Source organism: Neolamprologus brichardi, chromosome 23 (genome assembly GCF_056152115.1).
Source record: "Neolamprologus brichardi isolate AB-2024 chromosome 23, ASM5615211v1, whole genome shotgun sequence".
In the NCBI taxonomy this organism is placed as follows: domain Eukaryota; kingdom Metazoa; phylum Chordata; class Actinopteri; order Cichliformes; family Cichlidae; genus Neolamprologus; species Neolamprologus brichardi.
The window spans coordinates 31,277,570-31,299,963 of NC_142125.1; the positions used below are offsets into that span (position 1 = coordinate 31,277,570).

General features: G+C 45.6%; 1 protein-coding gene and 1 pseudogene across 1 annotated transcript; both read left to right on the forward strand.

Moving 5' to 3' along the window:
- The first annotated feature begins 1,897 nt into the window (after positions 1-1,897).
- LOC102777213 (uncharacterized) lies at positions 1,898-4,446 on the forward strand (annotated as a pseudogene).
- Positions 4,447-5,103: 657 nt separating this feature from the next.
- On the forward strand, positions 5,104-12,216 carry LOC148096261 (general transcription factor II-I repeat domain-containing protein 2B-like). The gene is made up of 3 exons (XM_087836383.1): positions 5,104-5,151; positions 10,564-10,700; positions 11,262-12,216. The coding sequence occupies exons 1-3, from the start codon at positions 5,104-5,106 to the stop codon at positions 12,214-12,216; spliced, it is 1,140 nt and encodes a 379-aa protein (XP_087692509.1).
- Positions 12,217-22,394: the final 10,178 nt, after the last annotated feature.

Here is a 22,394-nt window from a genome sequence, read left to right on the forward strand (position 1 = left end):
CTGGATAGTTGTGTCTGGGTGAGCCAAAACGACTGTATTTAACATCAAGCTCTTGAGCTTCTCAAAAGCCTCCTCTTCTCTGGATGTCCAATCCGAAGCACTCAACTCCCTGCATGGCCGCCTCACCATAGTTGCTCCCTTGCCCTTCTTCACAGCACCTCTCAGAAGCTCAAACAGAGGTCTGGCAACAGCAGAGTACATGGGGACAAAGTGTTGGTAGTAATTAATCATCCCCAAAAATGATCTGACTTTTCGTTGGGAAGTAGTCACTCCATCAGTGTCCATGAGGTCCACGCTCCTTATGCTCACGATAACTTCAACTTTGGATGGGTCTGTTGATACCCCATTTTGATCAATGATGTGACTGAGGAACTTCACGGATTTCCTCAGGAAGAAGCACTTTCTGGGAGCCAGCTTCAAGTTATGCCCGCGCAGCCTCTCAAACACCATTTCCAGGCGCTGCAAGGCAGTGTCCTCATCTGGAGCAAACACCAGGAGATCGTCCAGGTAACACAACAGGCTCAAATAATTCTGGTCACCAAAGATGCTGGTCATCATGCGCATGAAGCTCGCAGGGCTGTTGCACAGACCCTGCGGCAGCCGATTATACTCATATAGACCCATGGGCGTGGTGAAGGCAGAATATTTCCTGTCATCTTCATGCAGCGTCATGTTGTAGAAGCCAGATGTCAAGTCCATGGTACTGAACAGGCTGTTTCCCCACAAAGCAGCCAGACAATCTGCTTGATGTGGAAGAGGATGGGCATCCTTCAGGGTTCTCTTGTTGAGCCACCGGAAATCGTTGCAAATGCGTAGATCGCCATTCTTCTTCCACACAAGCACCAATGGTGATGCATACTCACTGGTCGATTTCCTGATGATGTCCCTCTCCTCCATCTCAGTTAACACTTGTCTCAGCTTCTGGTACGGACTTGGGGGCACACGCCTGTAGGGAAGTCTGAAAGGTCTGTTATCTGAGAGGCGGATGCGATGCACAAAGTTTTTGGCTTCCCCACAGTCGAGATGATGGTGGGAAAAAACATCCTCATACTGCAAAACCAGGTCAGCCATCTTCTCTTTACACTGTCCCGATGTCTCACAGGACTCTATGTCAACATCACCAAGCCCAACAAGTTTGAGTTTCTCCATCATGGAGGTGGGCGTGACTTGTGGCGACATGGCCGACTGATGGCTGCTAGCCAGAGTTGTGTCCTGGAGCGCTGAAGCACCAAAGTCCTCAAGCGCCACACAGGAGTACACGTCTGCTAGTTTGGCGTTACGTCGCAGATGTACAGGCTGCTCAGACATATTGATCAGTTTCAATGGGACCCATCTGTCACCCCACAAGGGAGTAACCAATCTAGCAACCAAAATCCCTCTGGGTGCTGAGCGGGATGACGAGGGCTCTGTCATCACTGTGCTGCCAGGGGAGACATTGATGTTCTTTGGTAGTTTTCCCCATACCAGATATTCGCGACCCGGTTCAAGGGACACAGCTGAGTTACACCTAACAGTGCCTACTCTGTCCGGGACGTCCGAATCTTTCCATGGGGTCAAACCAGAAAGCATAGACAGAAAGTTTTCAGTCTCAAGGTTGGTCTTAGAGCAATTACTGGAGACCGTGTTCCAGTAGGACTCACAACGTTTAGACTGGTGTAATATGTGCTTTATGATGTTCGTCCCCAGTATCAGGTTATCAAGCTGCCCTTGAACCACCAGGATTGGAACTATCATTCTGCAGGGGGCAGGTTGGGCTAGCATCCCGGTCTGCAGTTTTCGTGAGAAAGCACCCCAAAAAGCTACGGAAAGCCCTAAAGAAAGATACCCCCAGGAGATCCCGAGAGGGGGGGAGGATGAGGTCTCCAATTGGACGGGCTCAAGGTTAACGACCAACGCAATGGAAAGGACTATGAGTAAGACATGTATCTGCGGCAAGCTGTGTAAGAACCAGCGTGGGGAGGTGAATAACTTCCTTCATGAGACCATGAGTGACCCATTGAGGGAACAAGACTTGGGACCAAACAAAGCTCTCATTAACCCTGCCCCACCATCAGTAGAGTTCAAGTTGACGGAGCCAAGTTTGAAGGAGGTGTGTGAGGTCATCAAAGCAGCCTGCTCAGCATCCTCCCCAGGTCCCAGTGGCATACCCTACCTTGTCTATAAGCGCTGCCCAGAGTTGCTTCGCCACCTGTGGAAGATCTTAAAGGTGATATGGCGGAGAGGGAGAGTTGCTGATCAGTGGAGGTGCGCAGAGGGAGTCTGGATTCCCAAAGAGGAGGATTCGAAAAACATAAACCAGTTTCGGAGCATCTCGCTATTGAGCGTGAAGTGGAAGGTGTTTTTTAGCGTTGTCTCCCAGACATTGACCGTGTTTCTCCTGAGAAACAATTACATTGATCCATCAGTTCAGAAGGGGGGATCCCAGGAGTTCCTGGTTGCCTAGAGCACACTGGTGTAGTTACACACCTTATAAGAGAAGCCCATGAGAACAGAGGCAACCTAGCTGTATTGTGGCTGGACCTGACTAATGCGTATGGGTCGATCCCACACAAACTGGTTGAGCATGCTTTACACCTCCACCATGTTCCCAGCAAGATCAAGGACCTGATCCTGGACTATTACGCCAATTTCAGGCTTAGGGTCACTTCTAGGGCAGTTACTTCCAACTGGCACCGACTCGGGAAAGGTATAATAACAGGCTGTACCATCTCAGTTACGCTCTTTGCCCTGGCAATGAACATGGTGGTAAAGGTTGCGGAGGTGGAGTGCAGAGGGCCGTTAACAAGGTCAGGTGTTCGTCAGCCCCCTATCAGAGCCTATATGGATGACCTCACCATTACAACATCATCAGTTCCCGGGTGTAGGTGGATCTTGCAAGGTCTTGAGAGACTCATCTCATGCGCAAGGATGAGTTTTAATCCTTCCAAGTCAAGATTGGTGGTACTGAAGAAGGGCAAGGTGACGGACAAGTTCCGGTTCTCAATTTCAGGAACCATTATTCCATCCATAACGGAACAACCAGTTAAGAGCTTGGGGAAACTCTTTGACTCCAGTCTGAAAGACTCTACTGCCATTCAGAAGGCAAATGAGGAGCTGGGAGCATGGCTCATTAAGGTGGATAAGTCCGGCCTGCCTGGAAGATTTAAAGCCTGGATCTACCAGCATTCCATCCTGCCCCGAATCCTGTGGCCCTTGCTTGTCTATACAGATCCAATAACTACTGTGGAATTCCTTGAAAGGAAGATCAGTGGCTTTCTTCGTAAGTGGCTGGGACTTCCCCGCAGTCTCACCAGCGCTGCCTTGTATGGGGCAAGCAACAGCGTACAGTTACCCTTCAGTGGTCTCACAGAAGAGTTCAAGGTGGCTCGCACACAAGAAGCCCTACAGTACAGAGATTCTAAAGACTGCAAGGTGGCATCAGCAGGTATTGAGGTAAGGACAGGAAGAAAGTGGAAGGCTGAGAAGGCAGTTGAGGTGGCGGAGTCACGCCTAAGGCAGAAAACACTGGTGGGGGTCTTAGCAACAGGGGGAACAGGCTTGGGGTACTTCCCAAAGGCCCAGGTCAGCAGGGCACAGGGAAAGGAGAAACACCAGCTACTCCAGGAAGAGGTCCGAGCAGGTGTGGAGGAGGAGCGAGTAAGTAGAGCTGTAGGCCTTAAGCAGCAGGGAGCATGGACAACGTGGGAGAGCACCTTGCAGCGCAAGGTCACCTGGGCAAACATCATGCAGGCAGACTTCCACCGGATCCGATTCCTAGTGCAGGCAGTATACGACACTCTGCCAAGCCCAGCAAACCTCCATCTGTGGGGAAAGAGCGAGACACCTGCCTGTCCCCTGTGCTCTGGAAGAGGGACCCTAGAACACCTCCTTAGCAGCTGCCCAAGGGCCCTGGCCGATAGTCGGTATCGTTGGCAGAACGACCAGGTGCTCAGAGTAGTTGCTGAAAAGATTGCCTCAGCAATCAGCACCAGCAAGCATCATCATGCTCCGAGGAAGGCAATCTCTTTTATTAAGGCTGGAGAGAAACCCCAGGTGCGCCCACATTTGACAACTGGCCTCCTCAACACAGCCTCTGATTGGCAGCTACAGGCTGACCTGGGTATACAACTAAAGTTCCCTCAGAACATTGCAAAAACATCACTCCGGCCAGACATGATAATTATTTCTGAGGCCTCAAAACAGCTGATCATGCTGGAACTCACAGTGCCCTGGGAAGAGAGGATTGAGGAGGCCAATGAAAGGAAACGAGGAAAGTACCAGGAACTAGTGCAGGAGTGCAGGGGAAGGGGCTGGAAAACTTTCTATGAGCCCATAGAAGTGGGTTGTAGGGGCTTTGCAGGACGATCACTCTGCAAAGTCCTAGGCTGGCTGGGCGTGGCTGGGGCAGGCTTCACACGTAGTCCTCCACACCCAACAAGAGTCACATCCACTTTGATAACATCTTGATCAGATATCAGTCCAGACTCACGCAGCGTCACCTCGGCTGCTTCATTCATGCTGCAGGCCATGGATCCACTGTCCAGCATACCACCCATTTTCAAAAGCCCACCGAAAGTGACCGGAGTGTAGAAAAGACTGTCACTATTGCCGACTTTGTGAACGTTTTGAAAAATAACTTCAGAATCTTTGCATTTTTGTCTTGCCTCTTCATACACTGACTCTGCATCACAGGTATCAACAGTTTGGGAGTTTCCTGTAAGACCTGCACTGCCTCCCACCGAATACAGGTCGGCTAGTTTCCCTCCGGCTGGACCTGGGTAGACGTACTAGCCGGGCAGGACTACCGAACATGGCCAGAAGCAAAGCATGAAAAGCACAGTTTATCAGATAGGCAGTGTGATGCTGTGGTATGTCTTGGATCATTGCAGACTCTGCAGGCATCCTCCCTCCTCCGTCTATTTCGGGAGAACTGATTAAACGCCCCTCTCCTTGGTGTCTGAGTGTTGTGGTGCTGCATTCTCTCCATCATGGCCTGAAACATATCCACCATCTGACCCATGAGCCTTTCCTCTGACTGTTGAAGATTTTGACTCACCGCAGCGAAGGGGAGAAACTCAGACTTGGTGGAGGGGAACGAGTCCACTAACCCCTGAAAACCCAAGGATGGGGGCGAGAAGCTTCGGGAGCATCCCTCTGGCACAGCAGCTGCAGGTGAGGCGTTCGGATGCACGGCGGTGATCGTAGAATTACAGCCCTTAAACTGTGCAATGCTGCTGGCTCTGCCATTAGCTCTCACCTCCCTTTGATAATCATCAATTCTTTGTTGTACGTCCCGAGCAGTCCACTCATGGACAGGCTTGCACTTGAAGACATCAGACAACTCGGGGTCAGGACAATGTTTCACAAACATACATGCTACTTCATGGGTTAAAGGGGTCGCTGTTTGCCCCTGTCTGCGTAGCCCCTCTATGGCTAGTTCAGCAGCCTTGTTCAGTCTTATCCAATAATCTACCGGGTTTTCACCTCTGGTAGGGAGTGTTGCAAGAAGTCAGCAAGAGGGAGGCATGACGAAGAGTCACTGAAATAATGGCGAAGGACCCCAAAGATCAGATCAGGTTTCTGTTTGACATCAAGACCTGGGTCACTACGAAGAGCCACTCTGACCACATCTCTGGCCTTCCCCATTAAGTGGCTAGTAATTTCGTCAGCCTGACCATGAATGGGGACCTCTTGCTTCCATAGATAAGTCGTTGCCATGTCAATCCAGTCCTGAACCGAACATCTGTCTGTGCCATCACCCCTAAAAATTTGAAGCTCCCTATTGGGCTTAACATGAGCAGTTACATGCGGTACATCTCGAGCGGTACTGTTACATTGCTCAGTTTGAGTCTTAGAGTCACCAGTCAGATTCACAACGCCAGCTGACAACAGTTTAGTAACAATGGATTCACCTATCTGGGCTCCTATTTGCTCAACCATGTCAGTAAAACTGTGTACAGCATCACTGTTTCTAATTGGGGTGGAAACCTGAGGCATATCACCCACACCCCTACCAATGGGAATAAAACTCGGACTTTGGCCTAACCCAGTGTCACTGCTCACAGGACCAAACTGTGTGACATTACTGGCGTCAACTGCATGAACTAGTCCGGCGCCTCTACCCTTAGGTAGTACTGGAGTGACAAATTTATCCATCGTCAAGTCACACACTTAAGATAATAACTGCATGTGCACTCCATTAGGGAGAGAAAAAAAAAAACAGAGATAAAAATAAGAAAAATAACAGTATAATAGCAGCAAAACGAGGGAAAGAAAAAAAATTAGAATAATAATGTCCAAATAATTTGAGTGTATAACCACACGTTGTATGTCAAAACACAGACACTTTCACCATTGTCTTATTTCAATCACACCCCTCACCTTTTTGTTTGTTTTTGGGTTTTTTTTGTTTGTTTGTTTGTTTGTTTTTTTGTCTAAACTCACTTGGTTACAACAACCCACATTCAACTTGTGAACAGCAGGGGAGCAGAACAGCAGCCACGGCGATGAGCATCAAGCTGATCTGAAGATCCGAATGGTCACGGCACCAGTGTAACGCTTCCAGCTCTTCAAAAATCACAGACGTTCAGAAAGGTTGGCTTTTCACAGTTTATTCCTGCAGAAGACATAAAACACACTCAACAGGTGTCTTCTGATGGTACCAGCAATTGTAGCTCCCTCACAGTGCAAACGCACACTGTCTTGACAGACTTACAATTAACTTTTTAATAAAGAAAAGATGGAAAATAATAATTTCTCCCATTTTTCAGTCTGTCACACTGAACTTGTATACAAAAAAGAAATCTTATGATTAATAAAATACATTTCACAACCGTATAAAACAAAATAACAGGATAACAGAAGTATCACCGGCTAAACATTTCACTCTAGTGGACAAATTAACAGTAGCGCATTACATTTTCACTTGCTTGTGCTTTACAGACAAAATGACTGTTAACAAGCTCACCTGATAAAATAACACATTGATTCGTGCCATAAAAAAAGTGAGACATGTCAATTCAGATTCTTTGTCAAATATACACTAATCAATCAATTTGCATCAGCAGCCTAACAATTGTCATGATAATAAATACTAGTTAATCTATAGCAACAAATCATAAGTCAGTCACCTGTGACCTCGCCTCTTCACTTCTGTCTGAGCTACAACATGGCAGAGCTGCCTCTGTCACCTGATAAATAACAGTGAGACATTCCAAATACATGCAGTCACACATGTGCTTCAAATACAGTCATGAACCAGCAAGTCATCATCCAATTTCACCTGTGATCTTGTGTCACCATTGCTCTCTGAGCTTTGTGTTGGTTCTTCTGTCACCTGACAAATAGGACATACATGACAATAAGAATAAAATGTGTAGCTGCTTCAGTGTTTCTGTCAATTTGTGCAGATCTTGACTCATCAGTAATGTTTGTAGGGTGAGTGCATTTTTAAAACAATTTGTGCAAACTGCACTACAAGGTGGAATATTTGCAAAATCATGACTACCTCATGACATTTTGTCTCAAAAATTAACCCTATGAATATGTCAGTACCATTAGGATGAAATTATTGTATCACCAACATTTTAATGTTAGACATATAATTTTAACAGCCTCTGTAAACTAATATCCTGGCTTGCTCGAGGCTGCCGTTTTCTCTGACAGTTTCAATCCAAATTAGAAATGCTACTCTAAGAATAAGATAACTAATAATGCTGCCTGTTGTGCAGTTAGTTTCCAAAACACGTTATTTATGGTTACATACAATTTTAGACTGATGTGGGCCAAAGCCTAGCATAGCCTGTAACGTTATTATGACGGACACATTTTATGAGTGAACTTGGCTTTAAGTGACTTACAGGTTTCTTTGAAAAATCCAGGTTCTTCCTTTTTGCTGTCATCCTCCTCGCAGCGCAGGCTTGCCGCTGCTAAAACTAAACAGAGCTCCCTGAAAGGCACAGCCAATCACATTGGCCATATTTGTCACATGAGGTAGGACTCTAGAAGAGAACGTAATTTAACTCTTTCTGCACCGCTGGGTGAATGAGACGTTGACAGGTCGTTTTTTCCCCCTTTCTATCCGGTTTGATTTTCTCTACTCGAAGAGATCAAATTATTGGTGGGGACAATTCAATAATTGCTGAATATTGGTGGGGACACGTCCCTTCCGCCCATGCCAAATCTACGCCTTTGAGTCAAGGCATTGCTGTGCAAGTGTAGATAGTAAATTTAAGACATATGTTTATAGATGCTGTTGAAGTCCTCTAACTCATATTTTAACTATGTGGAACACACAAAATTCTTCTTTTTTGTGTATAAATTTCCCTCTTCAGTCATGAATGATGGACAACTTTAGTGATTTATATTATTTATATAATAATGACTGGCGATTGGATGGTTGCTCATTTGAGGGTTTGATGGTTGTGAACTTTAGGTCATTCACCGCAGCATTCAAGTGCATTCAGGAAACCACAAACAACAAAATAATGTGCATGTCTGGGAGAAGCCTTTCAGATTAAGAGGTCATGGTAACATGTCATGTCATTGAAAATGTATTATCTTTGTGCACATAAATGATGTGTAAAGTCAACCTAAAGGGAACTGTGGTTCTTTCTGTAGGCTCAGAAATGCTGCAATGATTAACAAAATCCCCAGAAACTTTAAGTTGCTTGACTTGGTGAGATTTGTTTACAGCTGGGAAATGTGCATTAACAGCTTAGTGTCCCTAGCAAGTAGTCCCGTTTTATTATATTCTGTTATAAAATCTGTCGCATAGCATTTACATATCTGTGAGTTTAAAACTTTAAAAGTGGAAATCTTCTAGGAGTATCTGAAAGCAGCCTCTGCAGAACAGCAAATGAGTCATTAAACAGCACTTCTGCCACCTTGTTGTAACGCTTCCAGCTCTTCAAAAATCACAGACGCTCAGAAAGGTTGGCTTTTCACAGTTTTTTCCTGCAGAAGACATAAAACACACTCAACAGGTGTCTTCTGATGGTACCAGCAATTGTAGCTCCCTCACAGTGCAAACGCACACTGTCTTGACAGACTTACAATTAACTTTTTAATAAAGAAAAGATGGAAAATAATAATTTCTCCCATTTTTCAGTCTGTCACACTGAACTTGTATACAAAAAAGAAATCTTATGATTAATAAAATACATTTCACAATCGTATAAAACAAAATAACAGGATAACAGAAGTATCACCGGCTAAACATTTCCCTCTAGTGGACAAATTAACAGTAGCGCATTACATTTTCACTTGCTTGTGCTTTACAAACAAAATGACTGTTAACAAGCTCACGTACCTGCAGAAGACATAAAACACACTCAACAGGTGTCTTCTGATGGTACCAGCAATTGTAGCTCCTACAATGTAAAACAACATCACAAAAAGCACAGAAAAACAGTAAATCCAAACACATTTCCTGCTATGCGCAGCAACCACTAGGGGGCTGACAAAAGCTTACTGCCAAAGAGCATAAATACGGCAGAAACACTGTTTAACAGCAACCAGCCTTTGTTTCGGTTACACAGAAACTTTCTAACATCAATATGAATCTATATACATCGACAGCCTTTCATTACAGAACTTACCCTCACAGTGCAAACGCGCGCTGTGAGGAGCGGAAGCCTTAGCAGCTTCTAAACCAGGCATGGGCAAACTACGGCCCGGGGGCCACATGCAGCCCGTTAAACGTTTTGATCCGGCCCGCCAAACTTGAAAAAAATGTAATAAATTAACCTTGTTAATGTTTTATTTCCCCTGCAATTCTGATGTTTCCTCACTAGATGGCGCACTCTAGATATATTTGCTTTGTTGAGGTGAAGCGTAGGCCCACGTTTGCACTTTACCCTGTGACCCACCGCCCCTCTATGAAGATGAGCGGACCCAAGAAAAGGAAAGTGGACAGAGAATGTCAAGTGTTCAAAAGGAGTGGACAACTAAATATTTTCTCACTGAACACCGATCATCTGCTGTTTGCCTGATATGCCAAGAAACTGTGGCGGTTTTTAAAGAGTATAATATTAGCCGTCACTTTGCCACAAAGCATGCTAATTATGCTAGCAAGCTCTCAACAAAAGAACGGGAAGCCGCTGCTGAGAAGTTGGCAGCTAATTTGAAGGCTCAGCAAAGTTTTTTTCACCGTCAAACTGCCATTCAAGAGTCAAGTACCAAGGCCAGTTTTATGCTTTCATTCAAAATAGCAAAGGCCAGCAAACCACTGTCTGAGGGCGAGTTTAAAAGAATGTATGGTAGAGACAGCAGGTGTTTTGTGCCCGGAGACCAAAGACAAATTTGAGAAAATCAGTCTATCACGGCGGACAGTGACTCGCCGTGTAGAACTAATAGATGAAGATATCACCAGCATATTAAACAAAAAGGCAAAGTCATTCACTTTTTATTCTTTAGCACTGGATGAAAGCAACGATGTCAAAGACACTGCTCAGCTCCTCATTTTTATCCAAGGGATCAACGAAACCTTTGAAATAACGGAGGAGTTTTTGACAATGGAGTCTCTGAAAGGACAAACACGGGGAGAGGAGTTGTTTGAACGGGTGTCTGCTGCCATGGAGTAAGCTTGTTAACGTCACCACAGATGGATCTCCGAATTTAACGGGAAAAAACGTTGGCCTGCTGAGGAGAATCCAGAATAAAGTGAAAGATGAAAACCCTGACCAGGATGTCATTTTCCTCCACTGCATCTTCCACCAGGAATCTCTATTGTTACGGATTCAAATATTGGGGATGGATACAAGAGGAAAACCAAAATAACAACACTGGTCCAGCCGGGTCAAGTCAAACGATGATTTAATGAACACACGCGTGGGAGATGGACACCATACAGCAGACAGCATCAGATCTCAAAATGGTGGAGCCTTGATTAAACTCTGATAGCCTCTAGTGGCCCCCACCTCATCATAAAAGCCTAAACATTCACATTCTTTCTCTCACACAGCGCCTAAGCTATGACCTTGGCTCCCTGTTTATCTGCTCCTGCTGAAATGGGGCAGAATGCTCTGTTCTCTTCTAACCAGAAAAATAAGGCGATGACTTTCTGCGAACAGTATTTTCTTATAACTCAGCAATATAATGCATCATAAAACAATATCATTCATTCACAATAAATCAGCAGTCTAATGTAATGCAGATCAGTTTAACAAATGTAATAGTTATCACCTTCTTCTAATTCAGGAGAATAATGCAAACTAAAACTACATAATAATTCACAATCTTTAATTAGGGGTCTAACATGGCATAAAATAATATTATAATCCGACACTATGTAAATCGGTGTTACAGCTGAATCATGTTGTGAATCCTGTGGTGAAACTTGTCAACTTCATACGCGCATGGGGACTTCAGCACCGTCAGTTCATTGCATTCCTGGAGGAAACTGATGCGGATCACCAGGACCTGCTTTATCACTCCCGTGTCCGCTGGTTGAGTTTGGGCAAAGTGTTTCAACGAGTGTGGGAGCTCAAAGAGGAGATTGGCGTGTTTTTGGAGCGGCAGGGGAAGAGTGATGAATTTCCTGAGCTGAGCAACAAGAGCTGGATGTGTGACTTTGCGTTTGCTACGGACGTATTTTCACACTTGAATGAGCTCAACGTGAAACTGCAGGGGAAGGAGCAGTTTGTGCATGACATGCACACAAACGTGAAAGCCTTTAAATCCAAGCTGGCTTTATTCTCCAGGCAGATTTTGAACAAGTCATTCACTCATTTTCCTACACTAGCCACGCTGAAAGAGGCCGGAGCAAAAGTAAAGAAATACAGTGAGTCATTGGATGCACTGCACGGAGAATTCTTCCGTCGGTTTTTGGATTTCTATAAAATTGACACGTCACTTCAATTGGTGGCCTTTCCTCTGTCACAAGACCCCGAAACAGCTCCAGAGGAGCTTCAGCTCAAACTCATCGACCTTCAGTCCGACCCTGGCTTAAAAGTGAAGTTCAGCTCTCTGAAACTAAATGACTTCTATGCTTCACTCAATGATGCCGCGTTTCCAAATCTAAGGCGAAAAGCGCAGATGATGTTGGCTTTGTTCGGCTCTACTCTGTGTGTTCTGTGTGAACAGACATTCAGCGTCATGAACATCAACAAAGCCAGCCACAGATCCAAGTTAACAGACCTACACCTCAGATCCATCCTGAGAATCGCCACAACAAAACTAACTCCAGACTTTGATGCGCTGGCTAAAAAAGGAGACCAACAACACTGCTCCCATTAAAATGGGTGTGTCTCCGTGATACGCACGTTGTTAAAATGAACAGTGCGCGCAGATCAAATATAACGCTTCACAGACTGACTTGCTGCAACTGTTTCGTTCTTGCACTGGTCGTTGTTGACTTTTGGCACCGGGGAAACAATTTGAATAAAAGGAACAGGACAAGTACATCTGCATCTCCTACCGTTTTTGAAAAAAAAAAAAAAAAAGAGTCAGGAGGAGAGTGATGTGATATCCTGAAGGATAACAGAACTTTCAGTGCTTTAAAATAAAATGTTCATTTATTTCATTTTCAGTGTTTAAAGACTCATTTCGAAGTCAGAGATTTTATTGTAATGCTTTTCTTCATTTTCATTGGAAATTAAAGCACATGTTTTCTCCATATCCCAAGATGTGTATTTTTCCCCCAATGAGGTGATGTTTTCAAAGCATGCCATCTATCTGCTTCTGTTCCGGCCCCTTTGTCAAATGTTAGAACTCAATGTGGCCCACGAATCAAAAAGTTTGCCCACCCCTGTTCTAAACGCTAGAGTGAGATCCGGTTTCTCGGTTTTCAAAATAAAATACAATAAAAAAAATGATAAAATTCACACTTAAAATAATAATTAAGAACAGGTAAGTGCATGTTTTTCAGATGTATTTTTAACTCCGTTACATTGTGGTAAAAATGTATGACCCTGATCCTTGTCAGGCGAATATAATTTTGAGGCAAAAACATGGAGTTTTCAGAAGAGATGCAGGAAAAATTAAACTGGTGCAGACCAGCATTTTTTAGGGGTCAAAAAAGAAATATACATACATATGTGTTTTTGTATATATATGTACATATACATATATATACAAAAACTTGAATTTTACAGTGTTTATTTATCGGATAAAATAAGTTAAATGTCACTATAAATGTCATTATTGTCCGGCCGGATAAAGGGCCGGTAGACTGGAAATGAGCGACTGTGAAATTGGACAGTCTAGCCTTCAGAATTCCGTCACCTCTGCTGTCTGCTCTTTGCTGTCTAAAATATAACCAGACGCTGGCGTAGATTCTCGACCAGAACAGAAGTGTGAGATGGTCAAATAAACTGCTGTTTTCACACAGCAGTTTATTCAGCTGTGTGAGAACCCCGGAGGAATCCTCCAAAGGGATTAATAAAGTTTTATTTAATCTAATAACTTTAATCTCAGCCAAACCGATTTACTCACCAACAAATAAAACACAACTAAATCACTGAAAAAGGCCAAACAATAACATGTGTAAGTTATTTGACGTTTACACAGCTACATTCTCGCCTGAAAATGTATTAGAAGTTTATTTTGCAACCCAAAAAGAAAATAAGAGTAATATTAAAACTAAGTAGCTGCAGTAGTAGTAGCCATTGTTGGAAACTGGAATTGGATGGTCCAATCTAGGATATGGTTTTTCAGTTTTGTTGTCCAGGTGGAAAATCGGGAGAAATTGGGGAGAATGGTGGCTCCGAAAGATTTTCGGGAGGGACACTGAAATTCGGGATTCTCCCGGAAAAATCGGGTGGGTTGGCATGTATGGCCTAGCATAGCCTGTAACGTTATTATGACGGACACATTTTATGAGTGAACTTGACTTTACGTGACTTACAGGTTTCTTTGAAAAATACTTTCTTATATCCAGGTTCTTCCTTTTTGCTGCCATCCTCGTCTCCTCCTCGCAGCGCAGGCTTTCCGCTGCTAAAACTAAACAGAGCTCCCTGAAAGGCACAGCCAATCACATTGGCCATATTTGTCACATGAGATAGGACTCCAGTAGAGAACGTAATTTAGCTCTTTCTGCACCGCTGGGTGAATGAGACGTTGACAGATCGTTTTTTTCTTTCTATCGGGTTTGTTTTTCTTTACTGGAAGAGAGCAAATCATTGGTGGGGACAATTCAACACTCGCTGGATATTGGTGGGGACATGTCCCTTCCGTCCATGCCAAATCTACGCTCTTGAAACAAACAATATATAAGAACAGTAAGAAAATAAATATACACTTTAGGACTAGGGTTAAAGGGATCACTAATAGTGATGTGTCGATCGCGAACAAAATGGCTCTTACAGCCGAATCTTTGACGTGAACGACGCGAGCCGGCTCCTTATCGCGAGCCGTGGGGGTTTTTTCTCCTTCTCTCACCCTCTCTCTCGCACTTTTTTTCCGCTTCACTCCGCATGCGAGCCTTGTGCTTTACGCTGGGCAGAGGGGGGAGGGGCGGTAGTTACACTCAGTAGCACAGGAACAGAGCCAGAGGGAGAGAGAGAGAAAGAGCCAGGGACACCAATGTCACATCAGAAAGGTATAGTAATCATCCACAACTATTTTCAGTTGCGGATGATAAAGGATTCAGAAAGTTTATTCATGCAGGTCCATATGACAGAGAATGTGCATCTTCTTTTTGTTTTCATATTTTAATTTATATTTAATTGTGTTGTGGTTTGCAGTGTTTTGTGTTGTTTCACTTTAAATTTGTAAAAGGAAAAAGCTGTGTTAAGAGATATATTCTAAAACACTTCTTCAGCAGAGAATCAGAGAGGAGAAACACACAGATTTTCTTGCTAGCAAGGGCAGCCTCTAGAGCTCACACACACACAGAGTCAGGCTCCAAGATTCGCAAATGAGAGACTGCCCCGGTCTTTATTTATACTTCAGTGGGTGCTTGTGTGTGTGTGTGTGTGTGTGTGTGTGTGTGTGTGTGTGTGTGTGTGTGTGTGTGTGTGTGTCAGAGTGTGACCCCATAAACGACTTCCCTTAACCTGCTGGTCTGGAAAGTCCAACAGTTCATCTATATGTAAAAAAGGCACTTAGACTAAAACTGACATAGCTACGTTAATCCTACCGTAAAACAATAAGACAAGGTACAACCTTTCCCATGCTCCTAGGATGTGGGGGTGAACGCCAGAACACCCTGGAATGTTACAGACCTCCTAGGATGAGACATTCTTTCAATATGCCACCAACTATATACTTCTAAACACAAATGATTACATGCAGTATTCTACCATATGCAAACTTATATCATTAAAAGACTATACTGACTACTAAGTGCAATTTTCCATTGACAAGCTGAAAATGTAAGTAGTTAAAAGTTGAACTGTGAATAGTTGGTTTTTGTATTATATGATTTATTTATTACATTTTATGTGGAGTGAATAAATAAAAGTATATTTACGGTGGCCCCTAGAGACAAAGCACATACAAACTTCAAATCACGTACGAACTCTGAAGCACGTACAAGCCCTGAAGCATGTACAAACTCCAAAATACGTAAAAACTCAGAAGCACATAAAAACTCAAAACAACAGACAACACAAAACACAACAGAAGTGCTCCAGGATGCTAGGCGCAGTATTGAGCTTTTGTTACCTAGTGGTTACACAAGCCAGCAAGTACCAACGACCGGATTTGGTGTGTGGTAATAACAGGTAAATGAAATTTTATTTTTATTATTTGAATATATATGAATGCTTGTGTATAAATACACAAACAATACACATATGCTTTCATGCTTTCAATTGTGTAATTTAAGTGATCTAGCTCTGTTTTGGAAGTTCAGTTCATGCTAGAAATGTGTTTTGGAGTTTGTACGTGTTTTGTCTCTAGGGGCCACCACATATATTTATATATAAACATATATAAATAAAACCACTTTTTTTACATTAGTAATTCCTTTTGTGCATAATTTTATATTATTGTTAATAATAAATTATTCAAAAATTTATAATTTACAGTCTCACACACAACCCACCGAAAGGGGAGGGGGGTGGCTGCTTCCAAATAGACCACATTTCATTCATAATGTTGTAAATCCAAGCCCATTATGTATTCATGATTTGAATCCTGGGTTGTGCAAAATCCCAGAAATACACCCTAGACAAAGCATATCTGTGAACTAAGGTGTAGGTCTATTAGGTTATGTTGTGGTGATCCTCGACTGTATGTTCATACTGGAGTGCAAAATTAAAACCAATGGAAGATGGACAAGAAAAGTTCATCAGGTCCTCAGTTTAGAAAAAAGAGAAAAGAAGAGGAGGAGAAACGAGCAAAAGATACAGGTAAGCAGATGTGTCATTGGATAATGGCAGGTCATCCTGAAACAATCAGAATCAGAATACTTTATTAATCCCTAAGGAAATGATGTGGATTACAGTTGCTCCAAGAAGAAATGGTAATAATAGTAAACACACTGTAGACGACAGCTGGGTCAAAATCAAGACAAAAGAAGTGGAATCCTTCACTGTGCAGATTAACGCGGTGGATAAAAACATCAAGTTCACCAGGGAAGACACAAAGGACAACTGTTTGCCTTTCCTGGACTGCGCTGTGCACATTGAAGAGAATGGCAACCTCAACATCGAAGTTTACCGGAAGCCCACACACACGGACCAGTACCTCCTCTTTGACTCCCATCACCCTCTGGAACACAAACTTGGAGTAATTAGGACCCTACACCACCGGGGAGAACATGTTCCCTCTAAGCCTGAAGGGAAAAAGAAGGAACACATGAATGTAAAGGAAGCAGTCAAAACGTGCGGCTATCCTAAATGGACGTTCTTAAAGTCAGCAAAGAGGCACAGAAAAGAAGATCAGACACCAGCGAGGGAGGATAAGAAGGACAGACGCAACAACATTGTCATCCCCTATGTAGCCGGTGTATCAGAGAAACTCAGGAGGGTTTTCTCCAAGCATGACATCCCGGTGCATTTCAGACCCAGCAACACACTCAGACAAAAACTGTTTCACCCGAAAGACAAAACGCCAAAACACAGACTTAACAATGTGGTGTTTGCTGTACAGTGCAGCGAGGAATGCCCAGACCTCTACATTGGAGAGACCAAACAGCCACTTCACAAGCGTATGGCACAACATAGAAGAGCCACCTCCACAGGAGAAGATTCAGCTGTCCATCTGCATCTTAAGGATAAAGGACACTCTTTCGAGGATGCCAATGTTCACATTTTGGACAGAGAGGACAGATGGTTTGAAAGAGGAGTGAAAGAAGCCATCTATGTCCACTGTGAGCGACCATCTTTGAACAGAGGCGGTGGTTTACGACCAGTGTTGGTCAAGTTACTTGAAAAAAGTAATCAGTAACTAATTACTGATTACTTCCCCCAAAAAGTAATCCTGTTACTTTACTGATTACCTATTTTCAAAAGTAATTAATTACTTAGTTACTTTTTAAAAACACGATTTACAACCTGAATAGGTGATAAAGCGATAGATCTTTCAGCCCAATTCTACATTTTATGCATAATCCATCATACAAAATGTAATCAAATGGAAAAGTCCCTTTTTAAAACTTGTTTTATTAGTTTTAATCTTTTAACTTTATGCATCAAGCAAAAATTTAATTATATGCAACATTTTCTGACTGGAAGAAATTTGATTAACATCCATCCATCCATCCATCCATCTTCATCCGCTTTATCCGGGGCCGGGTCGCGGGGGCAGCAGCCTAAGCAAAGAGGCCCAGACCTCCCTCTCCCCAGCCACCTCCTCCAGCTCATCCGGGGGAACACCAAGGCGTTCCCAGGCCAGCCGAGAGATATAATCTCTCCAGCGTGTCCTGGGTCTGCCCCGGGGCCTCCTCCCGGTGGGACATGCCTGGAACACCTCACCCAGGAGGCGCCCAGAGGGCATCCTTGTCAGATGCCCAAACCACCTCAGCTGGCTCCTTTCGATGTGGAGCAGCAGCGGCTCTACTCTGAGCCCCTCCCGGATGGCCGAACTTCTCACCCTATCTCTAAGGGAGATGCCAGCCACCCTTCGGAGGAAGCTCATTTCCGCCGCTTGTATCCGCGATCTCGTCCTTTCGGTCACTACCCACAGCTCGTGGCCATAGGTGAGGGTAGGGACGTAGATCGACCGGTAAATTGAGAGCTTCGCTTTTACACTCAGCTCCCTCTTCACCACGACGGACCGGTGCAGCGTCTGCATTACTGCAGCTGCAGCCCCAATCCGTCTGTCGATCTCCTGCTCCCTTCTCCCATCACTCGCGAACAAGACCCCGAGATACTTGAACTCCTCCACTTGGGGCAGGACCTCATCCCCGACCCGGAGTGGGCACTCCACCCTTTTCCGGCTGAGAACCATGGCCTCAGATTTGGAGGTGCTGATCCTCATTCCTGCTGCTTCACACTCGGCTGCGAACCGCTCCAGTGCGAGCTGGAGGCCCTCACCCGATGAAGCCAACAGAACCACATCATCCGCAAAAATCAGAGATGAGATCCTGAGGCCACCAAAGCGAAAGCCCTCCGCCACTTGGCTGCGCCTAGAAATCCTGTCCATAAAAATTATGAACAGAACCGGTGACAAAGGGCAGCCCTGGCGGAGCCCATCACCCACCGGGAACGAGTCCGACTTATTGCCGGCAATGCGAACCAAGCTCTTGCAACGGTTGTATAGGGATCGAATGGCCCGTAGCAATGGGCCAGACACCCCATACTCCCGCAACACCTCCCACAGGACACCCACAGGACACCCTGAGAGACACGGTCGAATGCCTTCTCCAAGTCCACAAAACACATGTAGACTGGTTGGGCAAACTCCCATGCACCCTCAAGTATCCTCGAGAGGATGACGAGCTGGTCCAGTGTTCCGCGACCAGGACGAAAACTGCATTGTTCCTCCTGCATCAGAGGTTCGACTAGCGGACGAACTCTCCTTTCCAGCACCCTGGCATAGACTTTCCCGGGGAGGCTGAGGAGTGTGATCCCCCTGTAGTTGGAACACACCCTCCGGTCCCCCTTCTTAAAGATGGGGACCACCACCCCAGTCTGCCAATCCACGGGTACTGCCCCTGATCTCCACGCAACATTGCAGAGGCATGTCAACCAGGACAGCCCTACAACGTCCAGAGCCTTCAGGAACTCGGGGCGGACCTCATCAACACCAGGGGCTCTGCCACCAAGGAGTTGTTTAACTGCCTCAGTGACCTCGCCCCCGGAAATTGGCGGGTCATTCCCCTCATCCCCAGACTCTGCTTCCTCCTCGGAAGATGCGTCAGTGGGATTAAGGAGGTCCTTGAAGTATTCCTTCCACCGCCTGACAATTTTCTCAGTCGACGTCAGCAGCGCTCCGCCAGCACTATACACAGTGCAGGTAGAGCACCGCTTTCCCCTCCTGAGACGCCTGACGGTTTGCCAGAACCTCTTCGAGGCAGTCCGAAAGTCTTTTTCCATGGCCTCTCCGAACTCCTCCCACACCCGAGTTTTTGCTTCAGCCACTGCCCGGGCCGCATTCCGCTTGGCCTGTCGATACCTGTCGGCTGCCTCCGGAGTCCCACAGGCTAACCAAGCCCGATAGGACTCCTTCTTCAGCCTGGTGGCTCCCTTCACCTCTGGTGTCCACCATTTGGTTCGGGGATTACCACCACGGCAGGCACCAACCACCTTGCGGCCGCAGCTCAATGCAGCAGCTTCGGCAATGGAGGCGCTGAACATGGTCCATTCGGATTCGATGTCCCCCGCCACCCTCGGAATGCTGTTGAAGCTCTGCCGGAGGTGTGCGTTGAAGATCTCGCGGACTGGGGCCTCTGCTAGTCATTCCCAGCACACCCTCACTACGCGTTTAGGTGCACCAGGTCTGTCCAGCGTCCTCCCCCGCCACCTGATCCAACTCACCACCAGGTGGTGATCAGTTGACAGCTCAGCCCCTCTCTTTACCCGAGTGTCCAGAACATATGGTCGCAGGTCTGGTGATACGATTACAAAATCGATCATCGACCTACGGCCTAGAGCGTCCTGGTGCCACGTGCACTTATGGACACTCTTATGTTCGAACAAGGTGTTCGTTATGGCCAAACTGTGATTAGCACAGAAGTCCAATAACAAAGCACCGCTCGGGTTCAGATCAGGGAGGCCGTTCCTCCCAATCACGCCCCTCCAGGTCTCGCTGTCGTTACCCACGTGAGCATTGAAGTCTCCCAGCAGGACAACAGAGTCTCCAGGTGGAGCACCTTCCAGCACCCCCCCCCCCCCCCCCCAGGGACTCTAAGAAGGCTGGGTACTCCGAACTGCCACTCGGCGCATAAGCGCAGATGACAGTCAGGACCCGTTCCCCGACCCTAAGGCGCAGGGAACAAACCCTCTCGTCCACCGGGAAAAACCCCAACGTACCGGCAGCAAGCCGAGGGGATATTAGAATACCCACCCCAGCCCGCCGCCTCTCACCAGGGGCAACTCCAGACTTAGACAGAGTCCAGCCCCTCTTCAGGAGACTGGTTCCAGAGCCCAAGCCGTGCGTAGAGGTGAGCCCGACTATATCTAGCCGGTACCTCTCAACCTCACGCACTAACTCAGGCTCCTTCCCCACCAGAGAGGTGACATTCCATGTCCCTATTGCCAGTCTTGGCAGCCGGGGGTCAGTCCGCCAGGGCCTCCGCTCCTGGCCGCCACCCGGCACACAATGCACCCGACCCCTATGGCGCCTCCTGCGGGTGGTGGGCCTGCGGGAGGATGGGCCCATGTCTCCTCTTCGGGCTGTGCCCGGCCGGGCCCCATGGACTAAGGCCCGGCCACCAGACGCTCGCCCTCGGGCACCCTCCCCGGGCCTGGCTCCAGGGCGGGGCCCCGGTAACCCTATCCCGGGCAGGGTAAACTGTTTCCTCTGTGTTTTTTTCATAAGGGTCATTTGTTTAACATTTAAACTTATTTTCTGCACATTCCAGCACATAAAATAATTTTTTTGTGTTTACACTCAGTCTTTCAAATAGATGCAAGTAAAACACAGCAGAAAATAAATAAAGTCAAAGACTAGCGGTCCTTTTGCTCTATTTTCACCTGTAAAGCAGGAGTGGGGTAGGCGGAGGTTTACCCTGGTGCAGGTGTGCCACAGCGGTCAGTGGAAGAATCCGCGAGTTTCTCTGTGAGTTTCCCATTACGTGGTAGCTACTTGGTGCTTGCTTGGAAGTTTAGGGGGGTTTTTCGCTGTAAAAAGAAGTTTTCTTCCCACGTACAACGGACACTAATGTTTTTGTCACTTTTTATGGAATCAAACTTAAAGTAAGGTCAGTACTTCCACGCTTTAAACGCTGCACGCTCATACTCTCTCCCGCACTCAATATATTATCCATTGTTGATCTGCACACAGCTGTTGTTACGAACGTCGCACTCGCTTACGTCACTGTCATGAGACATTCTCGCAAAAAAATCACGGTTTTAGTAACGCAGTAACGCAGCGTTCCTACGGGAAAGTAACGGTAATCTAATTACCGTTTTTGCAATAGTAATCCCTTACTTTACTCGTTACTTGAAAAAAGTAATCAGATTACAAGTAACGCGTTACTGCCCATCTCTGTTTACGACACCAACTGTGCCATCTATAATCCAGTTTTGAGTTCCCTCCCCAGACGCCTGAACGCCCACTCACATCCTGGGTCATCTGACCTCAGTAAATCACATGATAAGGTTTGACAATGAGCTCACCCGAAACTCTGGCTGATTGGGACCCACACCAAGTTTCACACCTTGGCTCAGACGATTAGAGGATCATCAGGGGGTCCTTTTGTCCCTCTGTGGGGGGATACTCCCACTAGGTTTAAATCTGGGACTCCCCACCATTTGACCTTAGAACTGAAGAAGCTTCTTGGATGAGAGCTGAAACGTCTTCAAGCAACTTAAAGAAGTCCAGATGCTTTTCTTTGCAAGCTCCTTTGACTACGATGACCTGGATGACTGAGAACCTTCACAGACATAAAAATAGTAACAGTAACAGACTAAACTCCAAACATTATGTTGCAGATTTTAATATTAATTAGTCATTGTCAATTGTTGATTTGTCCTGTTCTCATTGTATGACGTATTATGATGGCTGTTTGGTAGCCGTTTGCATACTATGTATACACTCTCTCTCTTGATGTGTGTGTGTGTCTGTGTGTGTGTGTCTGTGTGTGTTTCTCTGGTGAAATTCAGTATGGTTTCTTTTTTTTCTTTTTTTCTTTTTTTTGCCTGTCCCGTTTGGTTCTTTTGCCATCAGAATTATTGTCTAAAGGCGAGGAAAGATGCCCGACGGATTTACTTTACCAAATTGACCATCCCAGCCTTGCCGTAATGGTCTATTTGATTCACCTTTTATTGTTTATTTTTTTTTATTTTCACTTGCTAGATACGGGACAGACTTGAATAAGGAAAAGAAAAGGAAGAGGGGGAAAAAACAGCGGAGAAGACGGACGG